At 46.4% G+C, this 18,407-nt stretch overlaps 1 protein-coding gene across 1 annotated transcript; it reads left to right on the forward strand.

Moving 5' to 3' along the window:
• Nucleotides 1-1,139: 1,139 nt before the first annotated feature.
• On the forward strand, nucleotides 1,140-14,665 carry LOC126537884 (uncharacterized; the record flags this gene model as incomplete). Its single annotated transcript, XM_055074511.2, has 2 exons — nucleotides 1,140-1,335; nucleotides 13,741-14,665. Coding segments are annotated over 2 exons (405 nt in total), but the record flags the coding sequence as incomplete, so codon positions are not given.
• Nucleotides 14,666-18,407: the final 3,742 nt, after the last annotated feature.

Below are 18,407 nucleotides of genomic sequence, written 5' to 3' on the forward strand. Positions count from 1 at the left end.
TCCTGAGAGCTTGTTCAATTCTATCCATGTTATACTTCCTTATGTCAGCTGTCTTACGCTTGTTGATTAACTTCGAAAGTTCTGCCAGTTCTATTCTAGCTGTAGGGTTAGAGGCTTTCATACATTGGCGTTTCTTGATCAGATCTTTCGTCTCCTGCGATAGCTTACTGGTATCCTGTCTAACGGAGTTACCACCGACTTCTATTGCACACTCCTTAATGATGCCCACAAGATTGTCGTTCATTGCTTCAACACTAAGATCCTCTTCGTGGCTTAAAGCCGAATACCTGTTCTGTAGCTTGATCTGGAATTCCTCTATTTTCCCTCTTAGCGCTAACTCATTGATCGGCTTCTTATGTACCAGTTTCCTCCGTTCCCTCCTCAGGTCTAGGCTAATTCGAGTTCTTACCATCCTGTGGTCACTGCAGCGCACCTTACCGAGCACGTCCACATCTTGTATGATGCCAGGGTTAGCGCAGAGTATGAAATCTATTTCATTTCTAGTCTCGCCGTTCGGGCTCCTCCATGTCCACTTTCGGTTATTCCGCTTGCGGAAGAAGGTATTCATTATCCTCATATTATTCTGTTCTGCAAACTCTACTAATACCTCCCCCCTGCTATTCCTAGTGCCTATGCCATATTCCCCTACTGCCTTGTCTCCAGCATGCTTCTTGCCTACCTTGGCATTGAAATCGCCCATCAGTATAGTGTATTTTGTTTTCACTCTACCCATCGCCGATTCCACGTCTTCGTAGAAGCTTTCGACTTCCTGGTCATCATGACTGGATGTAGGGGCGTAGACCTGTACAACCTTCATCTTGTACCTCTTATTAAGTTTCACAACAAGACATGCCACCCTCTCGTTAATGCTATAGAATTCCTGTATGTTACCAGCTATATTCTTATTAATCAGGAATCCGACTCCTAGTTCTCGTCTCTCCGCTAAGCCCCGGTAGCACAGGACGTGCCCGCTCCTTAACACTGTATATGCTTCTTTTGGCCTCCTAACTTCACTGAGCCCTATTATATCCCATTTACTGCCCTCTAATTCTTCCAATAGCACTGCTAGACTCGCCTCACTAGATAATGTTCTTGCGTTAAACGTTGCCAGGTTCATATTCCAATGGCGGCCTGTCCGGAGCCAGGGATTCGCCAAGCGCTGGAAGGCCGCGTACGCGGACTCGGAGAAAACCATCCACAACCCGTTCAAGTCGCCTCTGCTGGGTGCCGAGACGTTCGCCCAAATGCCCACCAAGGCCCAGCTGGCGGCACGTTGCAGCAACTGCAGCAAGATAGGCGGCGTGTGCGCCCGCTGGACATATTACGGAAACACGGGTAGGTGTAGGCGTACGTTTCTCTTTGTATTGGGTCTTTTTAAATGGGAGTAAGCGAAGCTTGTCCTGCGTGCACCTGACCTTCGTCATGGTCAAGTAACCCACAGGTAACAGTGCCAGATCGCTTCGGCTTCGTGCTCCCTCAGCTCGGGATTTTCTTTTCGTTGCTGTCGGATTGCCTGAGCTCGGGCGGCTCCAACGGCTGGATCGGCGCGCCGACGGTGAGCTCTTTCACGGGCTAGTTCTCGCCTCCGCTCGTCGAAGGCTGCCTGTTCTTCGGGGGAACGCACAATGCGTGGCCGTCCCATCCGTTTTCTGAGATTGAAGTGAACGGAAACGAAGCCGGCGGAGCGCGCGCGACGCCCTTTCCTGTCCTTTTGCTCCCCGGCGGAAGCGAAACGGCTCTGATTGGTTGCGCGCGCGGCGTGAGCGCGCGCTTAAGGCTGTTTCACATGCTGCGACTGCAACGACGAAAATCGGTGCTGTCGCACGCGTCGCAATGCGATTTTTTGAGGGCTCATTTCACATGATTGCGATTTCAACAATGCGACTGGTGCGACGCCCAGGGTTGCTTACTGCCAGGCTTCGTGGCACACGCTGCATAATTCTTTTATTGTAGTGAATAAAACGTTTACACTATAATATTATTGACTGCTCTTGATTAGAAGCAAATAATATGTACGTTTACTAATTTAAAAACGTTAGTTAAGATTTGTCTTGGGGTGCGCGACGGCGGTTTCTGTAGTTCAGTGCGACATCGCGCACGTAAACAGCTGTTCGCAGGTGGTTCAGCGCTGTGTGTTGTCTTATCTATATTCTATGACCGTTTCGTTCTGCCTGCGCTACAACAATCTACAAGATGACCTATCGACAAGTTCATGTAGCTACCCTCGCCGTATATGCAGTATTCGGAATTCGGCTGCCACGAAGTTGTCGTGTGAGCCCAACAAGATCCTCGCGCTACCCGTGCTCGGCGTCAGCTTCTGGAGAAATGATGCGTGTATATTGCCCGTCATTGCGCATATGTGGTGCCTGCTCCTAGCCATATTCTTACGCCAAACGCAACAAGAAGCACCAACCTGAACGAAGCCTCAAACGATCTGTGTGATTACGACGTGGAATGAAAATCGTGTTGTGAAATTCAACCTTAGCGCTAGCCTGGTTCGTCCATCGCCGTGCTTGCGCTGCGAATATATATGTGGGAGCCCTCTCTAAATATTTCTAAAGGCGCAAAAGCCGACGCATCAAATGTTTCGAGCAGTTACCGTCACTTTTGTAGAAACCTGTACGTTGTAACATAGCATTCTAAAAGACACGCTTCTCGTCCACTTTGTTGTCCCGTGTCTCGCGCTGGTAGTATACTCGGAACTTCTAACAAGAAGACCATATCAATACGCGCTATTCGTAATGCAGGATCGTAGGCCCACGGCAGGCGCACTTGCCGTAGAATTTTTCAGCTTTCTGCTCAGCCTCGCACGCCTCTCACGGTTAGCCTGTTTTGTGGAAATAAATATTATTATTATATTATTAATGTTATTAGATATTATAGTTTCTTTACTGTAATATATAGCAATCATCCAGATTTCTTAAGCTAGTCATGCATTTAACCTGTATTAGATCAACATTGTTACAACATGCTTATGGGAGTCATTTCAAACTAGATTGCTCAGCCAGAGAAAGTACAAATGCAAGCCTCAATGGTTATTCCAATTTGGTATTCCTAAACAGATTATATTGGCAGAATTTTATGCCTGCTTGCATTTCCTGCAATTCAATGTTCAGAGCTGGAAAAACTGATTCCTTTTCTAGCTGTCGAAAGGCTGCTTCAATGTCGATAGCAAGCTATAATTATTCATTTCGAAAGTGTGAAGCAATGACTATATGTCTAAGCTTATCAATGCGTTTTTGTTCCACGCACAAAATGAATGCATGACGTGCTTATGTACTTATTTATTTATATACCTCGCAGGCTGCAAAGTTGGAGTATTATGCAAGGGGGAATAAAAAAGTTGTTACAAAAGGAAGAAGGGCACAACATTAGGAAAAAACCAGCAAAAAAAGCAGTACCAATACATTGCACCAACTAGCCCAACGTGTTTTACTGGCACAACATTATACCATACTTAACAAACAATAACAGAAAAAGTTACTGCCCATGCACCCTGTAGAGACGGTGAACCAGCAAAGCTGAAATGTGCAGCCCCGGTGTTTATCACCGGGTTAATTCCAATGGTTTATTCAAGTCTTTCTATATTATTGGTTATGTCTGCGTTTCTTAATGAGGTTATGCACATGTTTGACTTGGGTTTATCACATTCTTTATTTGGAATGCCACACATTGCACTTTGCAAGATCACCATCATAGAAAGTGCAATGGAGTGGTTCATTGTGTTAATCCAGCGGGTCCATCAAAGTCTTTCTGAATTATGTTACGCACTTGTGTTTTGTAATGCGTTAATCATAATGTTTATGACTCAGTTATGCACTGTAGTTACGAAGTGACACACTGGGGCTGCACATTTCATTTAATTAAATACAGGGACACATTTTCGAACCTATTGGGAAGTCGGAGAGACTGCTGCACGCGCGCTCTGCTGCTAGAGAGAAACGACGTCACTATCTGTCTAGCCAATGGCCCACCACACCTTTGCTGTGATAATAATGACATCATGATCTTGTCTTAACCCCATCCCCCTCTGTGTCCCTTCCCTGCAATAATACGCAGATATAATGTATGTTTGAAATGCATAAGCATTTCTATGTCTACCCAACAAGAAATGTCTCCATCCATCATGCAAGACGAATGCAATGGCTCATACCCCTACACTAGGGTTTTCGGGATCGGACCATGAGTGTTTCGCCTAGGCATATACAGCTTCACTGTAAAAAGAATGAACGCCTTTCTGCTAGAGACCAAGACAATCATGAGGTGTATTAACAAATGAAAGTTTATTGAACATGCCGAGTAAATGCTGTTCGACAAGCAATAAATCGAATTTACACAAAAAGCAGAAGCAAGATCTGATGTGTGTCCATACAGATCCCAACAGGAAACGCATCCATCTCTGAAAGTGTAACAGCGGCCATGCTGACACAAGATTCTCCCAGTGTATTTGCATCTACAGCATCCATAATTTCTCTAGGCAGCCGATCTCCACAGAATGCTAGCTTCTTCCTCTACAATGCACTCTCCACATCTGAGCGTGCATTGTAGAGGAAGAAGCTAGCATTCTGTGCAGATCGGCTGCCTAGAGAAATTACGGAAGCTGTAAATCTAAAAATGCTGGGTTAATCTTGTCAGCACGGCCTCTGTTAGAAATGGATGCATTTCCTGTTAGGAAACGCACATGAATTTTTGCTTCTCCTTCTTGTGTATGTTCAGTCTATTGCTTGTTAGCGAGCATTTACTCGGTGTGTACATTAAACTTTTGGTTGTTAGATCATCTCGGTTTTCTTGTTTGTCCTATGTGTTCTCTGGTGCCATTTGCAGCCAGGCTATTCATTTTTTTTTTTTAGACTGCAACAAGTCACTTTAATGGCCCTCATGATACCTTATAAAATCTTTTATTTGGCCAATGTAGCCAGAATGTACAGTGTGAAGCAGTAAGAACAGGGTATGCTAACTTCTAATTAAAAGGTTTATTGTGAAAATGCAGTGATCTATAAAGGTTACGACAAAGTAGTACAGCAATAAAACCTGATAAAGACTAGTGCTTGATGAAACCAAACATAAAAGTGGGAAAAGGAGAAAATACATATAGATATACAAGTCCAGGGGAAAAAAACATTGTGATCACCAAGTGTGCATGGGGCTACCCTCCAGGAAACTCATTTTTTTCCCAATGGCATGGAACTGGAAGAATGTGCTTGCATATGCAAGCTGTCAGTCTGTCTATTGGAATAACAACAGTGTTTCTTGAAAGGTGCCGGCATGCAGGATTGGCAATTGTAATGATTTTTTCCTGCACTTGGAATTTTTCTCTATTTTCTTTCTGTAGCATATTTATTTATGTTTGGCTGCATCAAGCACCAATTTTTATCTATCCTTCAAAGATGTCTTTCTTTTTCTGGGGAAAACTCGGGGAAGGCAGGAGATGGAAATTCAAGAGGATGAGCAACATGAGAACAAGGTGAAAGTAGGAGCCAACATTTACACACGTGGACCTTGAAGAAGACAAGTCCACTTGTCGAAACGTTATATGGGGTTTAAGTTTATGTAGTGTCATACTACTGTTACACTGCTATTGCCAGATCAGTGTACTATATGTGCCTTATGTTTGCTTGCATCTTCATGATTAGCAACCTCCTCTGTGTGTTTGGCAGTTGCATACAGTCTCCTGGCCTAATTGTTTGCCCCCATATTCCACGGTATGGGCCTGTTATGTTTCAAGTTCAGGTACTCCCGAGGTTGTGTCTCTGAAGGGAGGGGTAGTCGTCTTTGCATCTCATATGCTAGCTGGCATAGTATCTTGGGACGAGGTTCTGAGCTCTTGAGACAAAGAATTTGTGCTGCAGGCTGCAACTCTACTCTGTCTAGGTGCTTGTTCGTTAGCTCTTTCTCATAGAGGTCTTCAAGCATGGTACAGTTGGAAAGACCTGTTATTACTACCCGATGCCTGTATTCGATGAGTTGTCTTTTTTGTGTGCTGCTGGTAATGCATACCGTACCACACCTTGGACACAAGCACAGCATCTGCGATTTTCTATAGTATCCACTCGTCCACCCCCATTATTTCGAGATTATTCTTTTCACCAGGTGAGAAAGTTGCGCCCAGGCATTGCATAATTGTTTCACCCACGTGCTGGCTCTGCCGTCATGGGCTTACACTAGCTGAGGATTTGTGGATGTTGACTTGCGGGCATATTTGTCCAGCTATGTGGATCACAATGTGCAATCTGGGGTAGTTCTTGATTCTAGTCTTTCTTTTTTTTCCAACGTCGATATGAGCTGACTTATCAGAAAGCGAGAGGCCAGACTGGCCAAGAAAGTCTGCAGTGTTGTTGAGGGCTTGTTGCATCATTCTTGATTTCTGTATAAGATAGCTTTCCCACAGACTGTAATACACCATAGGCTGTAGTGTTTCTTGTAGTATGCCTGTGTTGTTGGTGTGTGTGGGCCTAATGTACCTCCAACTCTCACCTGGAATTTTCTGTCTTTCAGAAAGTTACCGTTTAAGTGTTCTACCAGAAATGTTTTTGCGCATCGTTCCTCTTATTAGAGCAGCATGAGCTACTGCTGTTAAAAGCCTCTTCACTCTCTTCATTCTTTCATAAGCGGTATTACACAATGTCCTGCAATAAAGTTTCTGCTGCTTATGGCCCACTCATATCTGCCAGAAGGGACAACTCTTGAAAAAGGTTTTTTTTGTGCTATGTGTGCGACGTAGTATGAGCATTCATGCCTTGACATTTATACATCTGTAGAACCAGCTTCCTGACAGAGTACTTTCTATACCTGATCATGCTTATTTGTGCAGTGCTGTTGAACAATACATATGGATGCAATGAATATTTACACACTCGAATTATCACGAAAGATGGTTGTTTTACAATTCTGCCCTTTGCTTTCTATTGGTGTTAGATTTTGCGTAAGCATGCCCCCCTATGCAATAGCATTTTGAAGTGTAAGGGTTCAATAAAAGGTGAACTAAACCTAAGTGCAAGAGCTTTTTTTCTCACCTACGACTCCCATCGAAATGCGACTTCCATGGCTGGCAAATCAACCCCTCGCCTTGTGTTAGCAGCAGATTGCTATAGCCACAGTGGCAGGTGAACAAATTGAAGAACAATATTTCTGTCTATAATTTTTTTTCTTCCCTATATGTAAGTAAAGTTTGGAATAAGTTTGTCATTGCAAAAAAAGCCCAGTTTGTGGTCTTTTATTGAATAAACAACATATTGTGTATAGTTGAAATGCAGAAATTTGCTCTAAAATCCTCGGGTGATGTATGTTCTTGCAAGTAGCATGGTATTTCATTACTTCTAAAGATAGTAATCGCAGCGGATATCGTTATATGGGTTTACACACTAATATATGTGATCACAAACTTATTAGAAACTTACTAGAAACATGTAAGGCATGAATGTTTCTGCACACTTGATCAGCTGTGAACATGCAAGAACTGCTTGTACTGGCTGACTTCACTGCACAGTTTTGATTTACTTTTCTTCAGCGTGTCGTTCTATACTGGTTTATCCCCACAAGAACAGGCCGTTTGCCTGCTTTTCGCATTGTTGCACGAGTTCTACATAATTGTGCAGGAGGGTACGTCGTCACTTTGCCACTATAGCAAGCAATTTAATTAATCTACTAGCTGTACAGTTAATTACCTTGCAGAGCAAGTGTTCATACAGATGCAGTAAGGATACAAAGTCCGCAACATAGTCTATGTTTATTGGTTTCTGTGCAAGAAAAAAAAATTCTCCAGAGAAGAGGTGCAACTTAACGTGCATGTAATATTTTATTCAAGCCACGGATTTAATGCTATCGTAGCAAATTCATTACGATAGCCTACACTTTTGCTCTGTCAAATTTAATAAGAGGCAAGATAAGCTTTCAAGATGCATCGGGAAATTCATGCTTGAAAACCGACAAGAAAATGCAACTGAACGGTACCGCGTTCAGCGCAAAGTTGAAACTTTGGGTACTTTGCTGTCTTGTCATTTGCCCTTGCCGAGGTTGAAATAATTCAAGCTGCTCCGTAAGCGCGATTTTACAAAAGAACATTGTGACGACCTCGTCGTCTGCTGGGGATCGAACACCTCCTAGCACTGACAACTCTCAAAGGCGTACGAAGCAAACGTGAAAATGCACTTCATTTGCTGTGTAGCGTGTCAACAAACGCATAGCAATCGGAGAATGCAATCTGCGGTACAAGTTTTTTTATTCTCCCTTCGCGTACGTACCGAATTCGACGATCCACGTCTCCGCGCATTGCACTTGTCGTACGAGACGCCATTTTCGAAAACAAACCGGCGAAATAGCTCCGTTGACAGCTCTCCGCGCAATTTCGACGGAAAATCGCAGCGATCGGTGCGACGGTGCGACCAACCGGTTGGTCGCAGCCGAAAATCGGGGGGTCGGCACTGCGACTGCGATTTTCATCGCAAACGACGGAAATCGCACTTCCGGTGCGACGAAAATCGCATCATGTGAAACAGGCTTTATGCAGCTAGAATCTGTGGTCTCTGCCTATATAGCGGTGCTCCGCCGGGAGTCACCTAGACCACCGCGCGGGTCCGAGGGTCCGAGCCCCTCAGAGGGGGACGATCAGCTCAGCCGCGTGTGTAGCGTTTTCCCTAAGCGGACGCTCGTTCGGTCTCCTCTGGGAGCGAAACAGAGCGCCGCAAGGAGAAGGCCCAGAGTACAAGGAAGGCGTTTATTGTACGACCACCTTGGCGTCCAGGATATCTGTATACACCCGTTTCGGCGCGGGGCTCGTGAGCCGAAGCTCCCGCAAGTCAAGGGGTGACACTCGGTATCTCAAACGCGCGGTAGCACGCCGCTATACGGGAGGATGGCTCCCAACGACTGTGCTACTAGGGCAACGTTCTTTCAGCTCGGGGTAGCCTGCGAGGGCGACTCGGCGCAGTACGACCGCGCACGTCAAGTGAGCCGCGTCTCTTTGGCGTAGCCTTCAGAACAGGAGCAGCGAATAGGTACGCAACTGCCTCGGGTCGAGGACCTTCGGCGAGACCGGTCAACCAAAGGGATGACCGGGAGAATCGGAAGTCAGTACGCACCGTTTCGCTGTCCGAGAGCTTCTCCCCGCGTTGCCGCTCCTCCGTCGACTTGAGTCGCCAGGAGAGAGGGAACGCGGGTTCCCACCCAAACAGACCAATCGGGTGAGCCCCTGGACCGTTCGGGGGCGGACAGCAGCAAGTGTTTTACGGTCCCGCTGCCGTTCGATGCCCTCGGAGGAACGAGAGAGAGGGAAAGCGATGGACCGCGCGCGCGAAGTTCGAAAGCGACCTCGCCGCGCTGCGGCTCCTATGCCCAAAACGTGCTGCGCTATGGCGCTGCAACGAAATGGGCTACGCAGCCCCCACAAATCCTTGCTCATGGCTCACGCTCCGGCGCACGCGCAGCTGTCAACTCATGAAACCGCCCTTTCCCGCAGCTGCTCTACTCTGGGAACAACTAAAGTCCCTTAAACTTCGTAAAGTAGCTACAATCTATTCCTCCGCCTTCACTCCTCCTCGTTTCTCCTCTCTTTTACGCTCTCTCTTCGACCGTGGGGCCGCCTACACTGCTCGAGCGTAGCAACGGCGCCAACATGCACTCCTCGCCCCTCCGTAGACGCTTCTCGAGCAAAAATGGCGCTGATGCACGGTGCGAGGGCCCACTTGATGCTATTAGGCCAATAGCGACGCGGCGTCGGCCTCGGCCAGAGCGCGCGAGAAGGATGCTGCATTGTTCAAAGCGTGCCGCTACTTTACGAAGTTTAAGGGGCTCTAGGAACAACTGGGTTTTTTTGCGTGACCACGACAATACCACCGAAACTTCTTAGCCAATACACGCTTCGCTTGAAAAGAAATGCGTGACCAGAGGTGTGATCGAACCTCTGTATTCCAACACCACTGGGGAAACCGGCGCTGCTATCACTATGTCGTAGAACGTGGAATTACGCGACTCGTGTTAGCGCCTTCGCGTGTTTGCCGCAGCCAACACAGCTCGCTGGCTGGGCGATTGAAGTCTTGATTGTCGGTTTGTAGATGACGTCTTTCATTCCCAAGGCAGCACATTAGTTGCTCGCTTTTTAGTATAGTCTAGTGCTCGGTGCCGTAGTGCTGGGTGTATTCAACTGAGTCCCGGGTGAGTTTTCACATGTGCACCAAAACGAAGTGGCAACGAAATGCTTGGTTGATAAAATAACTGAAAACAATATGATATGGTGATCGTAAGAGTCGAGCAGGCAGTGCACACAGGGTTTGACTTAACAGTGCTGCGGAAACCTGCAAGGTGGAGAGAAGTAATTAATTGAGGGAAAATGAGACATTCACCCAATCGTAGCAATGGCTTACGATTGGGTGCTTACTGCCATGCGACTTGCCTATGCGCGTACACGGCGAAAGCTTGGATTGATGAGACAAACATATAAGCGGTTGACGGTCTACGTATTTTAAGAGACCAGTTCCGCGATAATTCTGGCGAAAGTGGCAAAGCCCCACTCCCCATGAAGAATAGTGGGAACAGTACTGTTACTGCGGCGAAAGCGCGTAACAGTACCACTTAACAGTACTGACGCTTTATGAAAGAACTATGCGAACTGATAATCAAAATGAAGGCACCAGGTTTCTCGCTCGCTAAAATCATTCGCTGCTTACACACTAGACTGGGACGGATGCGCTGGGTAGTTCTGCAGACAAGAAGCCTCACACACAACGCTTAAATCATGCAAGCATTCGAAATTATAACCGGGGCTGAGCTGCCGGAAATCTTGAACACTTCGCAGCCGCTATTAGGTGATGTTGCTTTCTGCTTCATGGAAAAATTCTAGCAGGTGGCGCCATGGTATGTCCTCCAGGGCATAGAGTTTCATGCAGTAATTACTAGAGGGAACTCTGGCGCTAGTTTCTACGGGAGCTGCAATGAGAACGGTTGTTCCAGCATGGGAATTATTGTAAGTACATGGATTTGCCTAAACTTCGTCCTTTTGGCTTCAAACGGCATTGTGACTTTGTAAACTCGTCATTTTCAACGATGTACCAGCTGCGTAATACGTAATTAAATAAACATCGTTAAAACTGTCCAACGGCAGAATTCGAACACAGGAACCCTAGCACAGAAGCCTGGGGCGCTATAACGTAAAACTATTCCAAACTTTTCTATTCCAATTCTGCAATCGGCCCACCGCGATTGGTCAAAAACATTTTGGACCACCCCCACTTCACCTCTCTGTCACGCGACGTCACGAAAACCGCGATAGCTCCCCATCTGATATGACGTGTACACACTGATTATGCATAATTTGACCGAACAAAACAAAAATAGTTCTTTCTGATTCGACGCCTTTTTGCGATTAGCCCTCGGCTATTCCTCAAAAGTTTTTGTGCTGCACCCACTTCACCTGCCTCTCACGCGACGTCACAAAACCGCAAGAACTTACCGCGTCCAAGTGACGCGTACGCGTTAAAGATGCATTAATATGCCGAGCAAAACTGAATTTTCTTCTGAATAGCAGAAGCTTGATGTGGGCGAGTTGGTTTTGCATACTTGAAGAAAAGAGCGCTACGAAGACGAGAACTGCTGGCTGCAGGCTGCCCCGTTCCGAAAGGAATAAAAGATAGCTGCCGCCGATCGCTCCGGCACTCGCTACTCGCCCCCGCCGGAGAGCATGGGTTTATTTGCGTGTAATAAAACTTTTGCGGGGCCATGTAACGCTTTCGAGAACTTTTGGCACGTTTACGTCCTCGTTTTGCCAACTCCTCTTTGCTGAGAATCCGTTTAAGCGTTATTCTTAAGCTTCCGTTGCACGCCGCCGCGATTGTCGACGAGCCACCGCAATCTAAGTAAGAGAAAGCGGACCAATCGCAGACATTGGCACCACCCTCTTCATCTGGTTATTTATATTCAGTGCAGTGGCTCGGCCCCATCGAGTCCCTCTCCACTTGAGCATGCTGCTCGCCTCTTGTGAGCGAATTAGATAAGACAAGCCGCTCAGTGCAGGCAATGTTATTCGTTTTTCAAGCAAACAAAAGTGGCCTCCTACGAACGAGGCGAGAATTTGATTGGTTTGTTCAGACAACCCTGCGGGTGACCGCCAGATGCTTGCGTCGCGGTTACGCAACTTTGACGTCTGGAGGTTGGAATAAAAACATATTGTTACGTTATACGGCCCCTGATATTGGAACCATTAAGCCACGGATACATGTATTGACAAGCGAATGAAACGCCCTTATGAATTTATCGCGGGCATGCCAGTGCCTTCAGACGCTTGGTACGACACGTATCTAAATGCACTTAAGGCCTCGTACATCTTGTGTCACAGTGGCACATTATTCTGTAGGGTTGGCTAAGACTGCGCACGTGCCCACTGGCACATACCCAGTGCGGGAGTGGTCTGTTCGAGAACACACCCACTGACACGTACCCCCAGCGACCCAAGCTGTCTACTAGACCGGGCAGCAGCCAGAGGCAAGTTGTCTGTTCGGGCGCAGACCCATATTGGAACATACACAGTGACACAACACTACCTGCCGTAATTGTCTTTTCATACACATACCCACTAGCACATACCCAGGGGTCCAAGTTGTCTATATATGTCCACAAATACGTTCGGCGAGGAATCTAACGACGAACGCCAAACCGAGAGGAAGAGGCAAGAAAAGCTTCGCCATCAAAAGTCAACTAGCGGAGATAGTGTAATCAGTAGAGAAGGAAATTGGTGGTTTGTTAGACCGACAAACTGTATCCGAGGGGTAAAAAACGCATTTTAGGAAGGCTACAAAGAATTAAGTGAAATATCATTAGAAAAATAAATTTGGAGGACGCTTAAGCTTCACGTGTCCTCTTGCGTGGGTCGATCTCCCGTTATTGTTTCGCACTTCTAATATTTCAGTCTGAGATGAGCTAAAATGAAAGATATGCGCTGTCGGTGTTGTTTTTTTTCATTACATTTGTTTGTGGGCTGCCGTTCTCAAAATTCCGAGGAATAACATGGTAAAGAATGAAAGACAAGGTGTGAGCAACTTTGGTGGTACAAGAGTGGTTGGGTATGCGTTGTTTAAAATTTCGTTGGGAATGCGACGCCGGACACCGACGGACCCTTAAGGCTGTCGCGTTAAAATTAGTTACATGATGAAGTCGGTGAAGGCAAGACAGGGGTGACCGCAGATCGACGGGGAAAGTGTTTTATCTTGCAGCATAAGTTAGAAAGGCAGATGCATCGTTGAATTGTCAACGTTTGCCTATTGTCAGCGCGGCTATTGCCCACATTCAGCATAGATTCTGCTGAGCGGTTTGATATCCGGACGCAACGCGTGATCGCCAATGACTGAGTGCTTGATAGATACATCGTCTGTTTGGAACGCCTGTACCCAGCGTCGCATAGCGCGAAACGTGTTTCCATTATACCTTCTCTTTTGCAGCGACCTCTTGTTGCTTCTAGATGGGGAGGAAAATTTTTACTCTGGAACGTTTACTCCTATAGTGTCGCTACAAATTCCAAAAACACTTATAGAGAGTAGATATCTAAAGCTAGGGGTCAATTAAATTTAAATAGGATATGCTAGGCGCGTTGGGCGTGTTGCGCGGGCTGCATGCAGTACTGTATTACAGTATCGCAGAATAAGGAATTGGCTAACCGCATTCTTCCGTTCGTTCTCAGAGAGAAGGTGAAGTTGTCAGAAGTAACCACGTCCCCTCGTTTTTCTTTCTTTTCTTTTACTTTTTGCGTTACGGCAGGTAAGCCGGCGAACGTGACGTGGATGTGCGTGAACAGCCGACAGACGGGCTGCTTCCTGGAGCACGTGCCCATGCACTTCACAAAGGAGGTGTGCCTGTGCGCCGACAGGCACCACTGCAACGTCGCCACTGCGCCAAAGCCCGTGTCACTGCTGGTCGGGCTTCTCTGGGTGACATGGGCCGTGGTGTCTTGCACAGTGCTCTCTTGACATCGCAGACGAACGAAACCGATGTACACGTTTCCGTAACAACGGCAAATAAGAAAAAAAAAGCACAAAACAACGGACGGAGACCTTTAAAGCGAACCATTCTTTGCCTCATACGAGGCACTTCGTGGTGGGTGTGTAGGTTCCCATTCATAAACTCGCTTCGGGACTCTCCGATAAAAGACATTGTGCAGACCCCACGTGCTGTGGGGTCCGCATAATTGCGGGCATGCGAAAAAAAATTTTTTTTTTCAGGTAGCTGGCTATCCAGCATCGTTTCTGGTTCTGCAACACGTTGCCAGGTGGACCAACATGCTGGTGTGAGACGAGCAATTGTTTGCGGGAATATTGCTATCCAGTAAAGTGAAAATAAAAAAATAAAAATTGATTATTGCAGCTGAGCCAAGAGGTGCACGACCATGATACAGGCACTCTGCAACTATCCACAACCGCAGTGCATAAAAAATGAGTCTCCGAACCTTGTGCAGTATGATTGCATGTACACATGACGCGAGTGGTGTACAACTTTCTGGAAGACACGCGGGCACAAGCGATTGCTCTGGAACGTCCGATGGCTCATTATAAAAGCCAACGCTCTTGAGACCCGCTGATCAGATTTTCGACGATCGCGGACTGCGTTCGCTACTATCGTTGTGCTTTGCGTGTAGTCTGTTTTGAGGGCACAGGTTCGCCCAGTAAACCACTCGTTTCACCATTCACAGCCTTGCTGCTTTCTTCGCCGTCACTACCACGTGACAATATCTGGTGTCTGTGTCGGCCTAAACGGGGCCCGATAACGCCAACGCAAATAACTTCAACAAGAGGGGGACACCCGGCAAAAATTGGCAGCAGGAAACACGTCATGGCTAGTGTCAACTCCATCCGTTAGTTGACGCGAGCATCAGAAAAAAAGAACTTGAAATTACCTTACAGACAACGTTTCATTTTTTTTTAATTCTTTCCCACTAAAACTAAAGAAATTTTGGGTGTAAATGAACTTATACTTTGCGACTAATTTTTCTTGCGTTGCCTAGCAACAAGCTAGCGGCACGCCAGACGCGCGTGCATACGTCATGCGCCAGACGTACCACCGAAGCGAACGAGTCGTGCTCGCTCCTGTGGCATGCTCGCGTGCTCGGCGACACGTCTGTTTTGGATGTAGCCCGTTTTCGTGGGCTCCCGGCGTTCTCTTGTGTTCCGTCTGCATTTCGACACGGCACCACTGAACTACTGGACTACAGCAAGGTGAGGAACGTTGTTTGGCAGTCTGCGACGCACTTCAAGCAAATTTAGGCTTACTGCACAAACTGAACCTACACACATATATATATATATATATATATATATATATATATATATATAGAGAGAGAGAGAGAGAGACGCAGTTATCAAAGAACAGCTCCGCCGTTAAGGCCTAGTTAATTTCAGTTAACTGTATACTTGTACTGGGAGATGTTTGCGACGCTTTCTATGAGCCCAAGCATTATTATAACTTATTTCGTTAGTTTTTGGGCACGCACGCCGCACCTGGCTTTGTGACGAAAAGCACCTCGGCCGTGTGACGCAGTTTCGCGTGTACCGAATCTTACCGGGACAAGTTTTGGCGCTTTCTCTGACCCCAGACATTATTGTAACTAATTTCGCTACTTTTGGGGATACCTTACAAGCACAGTGGCTGCGCTCGGGTAGTGGCACAGTTAGCGAAAGGCAGCTCGGCTGTGTGCCGCAGTTTCGCGTGTACTGATTCTTACTGATAGAAGTTCGTGATGCATTCTCACACCAAAAATTATTGTAATTAATTTCGTAAATTTTGGGATACTTTTGAGGCATGCTCGCCGCGCCTGGGGTTGTCAAGTTGTTAGCAACAAAGCAAGCCGGCCGTGGTGAGTTAGTTTTGCGTGTACTAAATTTTAGTAGGACAAGTTTGTGACGCTTCTTATGGCCCTCCAACAACATATACCTTATTTTGGTACTCACGCTTGTCGATAATGCGACGAGCGATTGCCGAGAGTGATAACACGTGAGTGTGTTGCTTGCGCCGGCAGAACGCGTAAAAGATAACGCCGAAGAGCTCAAGAACTTGACATTTCTGTCTTCTGAGCGACTGAGAACAGACTATGCACACCCGAATTTGTCTTGAGTGTGATTACAAGGCATTCTGCGAGCGTGTAACATGGTCTGGCTGAGAGCCTGTGTTGTATACCCACCTCTGTGTACTTGGCATACCATCGCGTCGACTGAGGCCATGTTGTTTTGTAAACGCGCAGTCACCTGTGTATTTGTGCTCTTAAAGTGCAGGAAATAATGCCCGGGAAGGGAGGGATGCTCGAAAATCGGATGTTTTCTTCAGATTTTATGGCATTGTTTGGGAAGAGTCAATGTGCTATGAAATGTATGTAAAGGTGAATTTATCTGTAATGCCGCTTATTCACCACTTACGCACGTTTCGCCTCTACACACAGTATTCCTGTTAGGTAAATATACCAAAATGATAGATGTTTGTAATTCACTTTTTCAGCTGATGGCATCCAGTGGAGCTTCGAACGGCAACGACTGCTCCTTATCTGGTGCCACAAATTTGGATGAATGCACAAGAAGCCCGGAACGAGCATTTATACAGAGCAAAATAAACATTTCATCATTTCAGATGACGTCTTGCGTTTTGTTTATGAAATTGCACGTGACACAGATTCGGTGGAGGCTTGTAAAGATCGTTCGCAATGATTTTTACTAAATTATAAAAGAATTCCGCGAAAAGGCCTTGCGTGGTTCAGCAGTAGAAACGAAAAAAAAAAAAAAATGCTGCGCCGATCAGCGGAGCCGGTGTAGCGTGTACCAACTGGTGTTAAAAACGCGCGTGCCAAGAACCGAAACCGGAAAGTGTTAATACCATCCACTTGGTGCGCTACAGTCAATTCAGCCGCTGGGATCTATGGGAGTGTCCGCTCTTGTTGAAATTTCTTTCTCTATGCCAACGCGTTCAACTCCTAAAGGCGAAGCTTAAGCGTCCTCCAAGTTTTCCTGCATGGATTCATACTAGTGTTATATAACGGATCCAGATGCTGCTCAACACATTCTTTGTATGACATTACTTTGTCTAACAAATGTGTATTCGAATTGAAGCGCGAACAAAGTTTCGTCAAACATGAATAAACGATGAACCTACCCTATGGTGGGATGGCTGGTACACTGAACATTAAATTTAACTGCTGGCTTCAGAGGATCCCGGAATAAGGAACAGCGGGATCCTGTCACGTGTTTCGTAAGAGTAGAGCGTAGTGTATTCACAATGGCATCGGTATTGAACAGAAATATGCAAATAAAATCCAGATACACGACAGCAAGTTACGCAGTTTGTTGTTTCTATGCACTGTTAACGCAAATTTAAAGAACAACGGCTCCCGATTAAAATAACGCGGGCTTTCGAAACTGTCAACAAAGAATTAATAGTACCAATATAAAATCACACTTACTACTTCAAAATTGGGGCAACCACTTGACATGTTCTGCATGACACTTTAATTCCATCTAGACGTCATCTAGCATGCTTCCATGATGTGCGGCAATTTAAAGGATCACGCCACAAAAGAGTTTACGCAGCCAAGAGGGCGGCGAGTTAAACCTACATTACGCGCACATATGTGCACTTTTCAAAAAAAAAAAGTCCGAAAAGCTGCAGAACTTGAATAAAGTCAATGTGGACTGCATTCGTTACAACACACAGTAGTGTTGGGTGTACAGTGATGGCGAGTACTGGCAGCCAAATACCTTTGAAAACTCTTTCATGTTTATCTGCGGTAGGAAGCAGAAGATCTCAGAGGCTGGTTGCAGCTCGCTTCTAACATGGCACGACAGGAGGCAGAATCGTCTGAAGAACGTCTCCTGCGCCGATTGCCACTGGCTTTTCCAATTCCTGATCGTTACGCTTCGGTGGTATGTTTCCCTAAGAGCTTCGTAAGCGCTCCGAGTACTATGGGACCAGACGTAGAACTCTGGATGATTATCGTCGAGTGCGTAACGAAGGGTTAAATTTAAAACTGAAGCCGCCCATGTGTCTACGCAGTGCTCGAAGCGGTTCAATAAAGTTTTTTCAAAATACGCCCATGATCCCCCGGTATTTTGAGGCAGTGTCGTCTGCAGGAGAGCTCTAGCGAGCAACACGCCTAGGGTTCCCATGGTGAATTCGGGTGGAACATCGTCCACATACACGATGGGTTCCCGTCGCATGAATGCTGGAATGATGACTGTGTTCGACACCTTGTCGTAAAACACCTCGGTGCCGCGAAGGAAAACGTCGTCGATGTTGGATTGGTGCACAGCAGAAGGGTCTTCGAGCAGGCTCTGTTGCTGCAGCTTCTTCAGTCTAATAAACAGGCTCGGAAACTTGCTGCCTACAGACACTTCTGTAAGATTGTATGCGTGTGGTTTCTCGTTAAGAGACCGAATGCGAAATTGATGTAC

This window comes from Dermacentor andersoni, chromosome 4 (assembly GCF_023375885.2).
Source record: "Dermacentor andersoni chromosome 4, qqDerAnde1_hic_scaffold, whole genome shotgun sequence".
Lineage (NCBI taxonomy): Eukaryota > Metazoa > Arthropoda > Arachnida > Ixodida > Ixodidae > Dermacentor > Dermacentor andersoni.